Raw genomic sequence first — 3,893 nt, 5'->3', positions numbered from 1 at the left:
GATATACTATAAAAATATAACTAATAAAGAATCCAATGGTGCTTAGTTTATATAATAAATGTCATTATTCTATTATATAAATTTGGTCAAATATAAAAAATTCTAACTCTCCCAGATTGTTGGAATGTCTTATAATTTGGAACGGAGGGAGTATATTGCAAGTAAGATGATGAGGATTGATGTTCTAGTGAACTGTTGCTGCAAGTATTTTGTTGGTTGATTTATTGGACAGCTTGTGCTAGAAAGATTTGAAGTTGTCTGCTATTTTAGTTTCTACACACAAGGTGTTCGATGAATTGCTTGTGACAGATTAGATTGCTGATTTGATTATTCCGCTGCTCCATAGTTATCACAGCTTGCTAATGCTAAGCCTAGCCCAAAATGTCAGTCCAACCCCAAAAGTGGTAAGCGTAATCTTAAAAATCTCTTGAAATCTTGGTGACATATTATGGTGGAAAAGCAAAAATCTAAATCACACCACAGTGTTTGGGTGGGCCGTGGAGCAGTAGATCTGCGGAGAAAAAGGGTGGCCGTCCTTTCTGGATCGCCGCTGGCGGGTAGCTGGCTAGCTGCCAAACCTTGGCTCCGCGCACGCGCCGTGGTCTCTCTCAGTGGCATGGCATTGGCATCGCCGCCTTTGGTCCCATGCGTACGTAATCCATCACCTGCAGTGACCTGGATCTATATCACGTAGGCCTAGAGCTCGCTGTAGCGCATGTGGCCGCCGCCGGCCCAAGCGGGCGGCCGGCCGGAGACGAGGAACCACCGGGCGCCCACACCGGCAGTTCCGACCGCCGTCTCCGCCCATGTGTTGCCGGATTTAGCTGTCTGTAACTATGCATGGAGCTTCAGATCCCCCGTTCTGTTCTGCCTGTGTGGAGCTCATGTGGCGCGCCCTCTTTTCAGACTTTTTGGCCGGCCGGGGCGACGGAGAATGTGCGCGCACGCGCCGCGCACATTCCCGATCTGGATCGCCTCATGCCACCCACCAACACCAACATGCCACGCTCCCAAAAAAAAAAAAGGCATGCAGTTACAGACATGCTGTTCTAGGACTCAATCTGGCCAGGGCATGCCGTCGTGACCAAAACTGCAACGACTTGTAGTATATTACAATAGAGTAGTCTGAAAAGTGGAGGGTCTTATTACTACATTTGTCGTAGTCGTAGCGGTAGGTAGATACATGCTTCGATTTCGATCAATACGTACATACGAAATCACCCGGGTCCGGGTGGGCACCTACATGCTGGCCCAAGGCCGTTGCTGCCCGCCACCCTTAAACCTCACGGCCGCGCCGCCCCACGCCCGGCGACAGATCTCGTCTCGCCGCCGCCGTCCGACGAGCGCTTTTTCACCCGTGGGGCAACCCAAGTGCAATGCGCTGCCGCCGCGGATCATCGGCAGCTCACGGCCGCCGCTCCGACCGGGAAAGGTACACCCGGCACTGGATCACCGTCCGCCCGACCTTGAACCCCGGCACCACGGTGAACCCGACCGCGAGCTGCCCGCCCGCCGCCACCGCAGGCGCAGCCCCGTTCCCGCCGCCGTCCGCGTCGCTCACGCTCTCCATGAATACCTCCGAGAACCGCTCCCCGGGCCGCGCCTGGAACACCGACGCGCCGCCGTCGAACGCCCAGAACAGGCAGTGCAACAGCCACACGCGCCGCGCCATCTCCGCGAACTCCGCGAACCACGCCGCGCGCGGGAACGCGCCGCCCGCGCGCACGGCGGCGCGCTGCTGCCCGCCGAAGAAGGCCGCCTCCATCCGCTCGTGCACCACCGACAGGTACCGGTCCCGCAGGAACTCGCGGAGCGCGCCCTCGCCGCCAGCGGGGTCCAGGAACTCCGCCGCGGGCGCCGACTTGAGCGCCGCGAACTCGTCGAAGAAGCGGCGCCGGTCGTGGGCGGCCCGCGCGTGCAGGGAGCTCAGCCCCAGGTCCTTGCGGTGGAACCCGGCCAGCATCTTCAGCGCCACGTAGGACTCGAGCGCGAACCGGGCGTCCCCCGCCGGGTCGCGCAGCCTGGCGCCCGGGTGCACGGCGGCGGCCGCCGCCGCGGGGTCCCACCGGGCCGCCAGCATCCCGTCGAGCATCGCCCTGGCGAAGCCGCGGACGGCCTTCACGGCGTGCCGCAGCACCGTGAGGAAGTGGGTGGCGTTGAGGCCCGACAGGTGGAGGTCGTCCAGCGCGGCGAGGGTGCGGCCCGGGTGGGCGCGCTCCTCCAGGGCGCGCGCGGCGCGGAGCTCGTCGGCCAGCGCGGCGCGGGCGCGGGCGGCCTCGGCGTCCCGCGCCCGGAGCTCGGCCTCCAGCTTCCGCGCCGTGATCTCGTAGGTCCGGAGCAGGTGCCGCTGCTCCTCGGCGTGCGCCGCGAGGGCGGGCGCGCTCCGGGCCGCGGCGGTCGGGTCCTTGGTGTACCGCCGCTTGAGCTCCGACAGCTTGGTGAGCTCCGCCACCAGGCCGGCGTCCGCCGCCTGGATCGCCTCGGCGTCGTAGGGGTGCTGCGCTAGCTGCAGCTGCGCGTACGCCGCCTTCACCGCGGACGCCCCCGCGAAGAGGCTCGCCACGAACGCGTGCTTCGCCGAGGCTTCCGGCCCCGGCGCCGGAGACGGCTGCGGCTGTGCCTGCGCCTGCACCTGCACCTGCGCCGCCGCCCCCTTCTTCTCCGTGGCGTTCTTGAACAGGGCGTCCAGCGTGTAGGCGGCGGCCAGGTTGCCGGAGAGCTTGAGCTTGCTGAGCGAGTTGATGGAGCTGTCGAGCGAGTCGTCGAACTCGTCCCCGGCGACGGAGTACGCCACCCCCGCCCCCGCCGGGGTGCGCTTGCGGCGTAGGAGCCTGGCCAGCCTCCGCGTGATGCCCCCCGTCCTCTGTTGCGGCGGCATGGCCGCTGCCATCGTCTCCATTGCTCTCTCTCTTTCTCCCTGACGGTCACAGAGTGAGCTTTCCGCCTCTCAGCTCAGTCGTCGCACACACTGCTGGCAGGCTAGCTCTTGCTACTGCCGGAGCTGCGCTTCTTCTACCTCTGCGGAGAGGCTGGAGGGGAATGGGTCGGAGTAGATTAACCGTGTGTTTGGTTGTGGGACTAAGTGGGATGGGTCGGCTCCAACCCTCAGGTTGGCTCCAATCTATATCATGTTTGATTTGTATTTAGGGTCGGAGTTGGGTTGATCACATTTTTTGTTTGGTTGGAGGGATGAAAAAGAGAGGATGGATGGTTCATTTAATACCGTGAGCTACTGCTTGGTGGGTCCCACCGGTCATTCTCTGGACTCTTCTTCTTCCTCGGTTCGTTCACTGTCTCTGCCCCGCCCTACCAATCAATCAATCAACGAATCAACCATTGAATTGAGCTAGCCATTTGGGTACGGTCCTCCAGAGGGCAGCCGTTGTTGGGGTTGTTGGTCTCGCACGACGCCCCGAGCCTCCGAGCTGCTGCAGGTAGAGCCGCCGGAGCGTCTCGACAATGAACACGACGCCGCTCGGCAGCGGCCCGGCTCCTGCGGCCGCCCACCCGTCGCCGCCGACGCCCAAGGGCCGCGCCTCTGCGCCGGTCGCCGCCGCCACGAGCACCCACGCCGCCGCCGCCGCGAGCACCGGTAGAGCGAGCCCCGTCCTCCTACTCCTGCCCACCGCCGGATCCGGTGGCCCCTGCACGAGGTCGAGACGAGGACAACGCGATGGACGCCGACGGAACCCGGACTCCGTCCCTCGAAATTCGACGGGCGAAGCGAACCCGCATCTTGCGGGAATATCCTCTCCTGGAACCGCTCCGCTTCCTTTGCCCCTCATCCAAACACACCAAAAGTGGGTCGGCTCCAACCAGGTTCGCTCCGCACCTCCAACAAAACACACGGTAATGGGTTGGGCAGAATAATTAGAGGGGGTGGGATGCGTACG

At 62.5% G+C, this 3,893-nt stretch overlaps 1 protein-coding gene across 1 annotated transcript; it reads right to left on the bottom strand.

Annotated features, from left to right (window-relative positions):
• Positions 1-1,081: 1,081 nt before the first annotated feature.
• On the bottom strand, positions 1,082-3,197 carry LOC120697132 (protein GRAVITROPIC IN THE LIGHT 1-like). The gene has a single exon (XM_039980259.1). The coding sequence runs from the start codon at positions 2,897-2,899 to the stop codon at positions 1,406-1,408; it is 1,494 nt and encodes a 497-aa protein (XP_039836193.1). The 5' UTR covers positions 2,900-3,197; the 3' UTR covers positions 1,082-1,405.
• Positions 3,198-3,893: the final 696 nt, after the last annotated feature.

The sequence above is a fragment of the Panicum virgatum genome, chromosome 3K (assembly GCF_016808335.1).
Source record: "Panicum virgatum strain AP13 chromosome 3K, P.virgatum_v5, whole genome shotgun sequence".
NCBI classification, from domain to species: domain Eukaryota; kingdom Viridiplantae; phylum Streptophyta; class Magnoliopsida; order Poales; family Poaceae; genus Panicum; species Panicum virgatum.
Note: the sequence above shows the minus strand (reverse complement) of the source record. Positions and strands in the feature narration are given on the sequence as shown.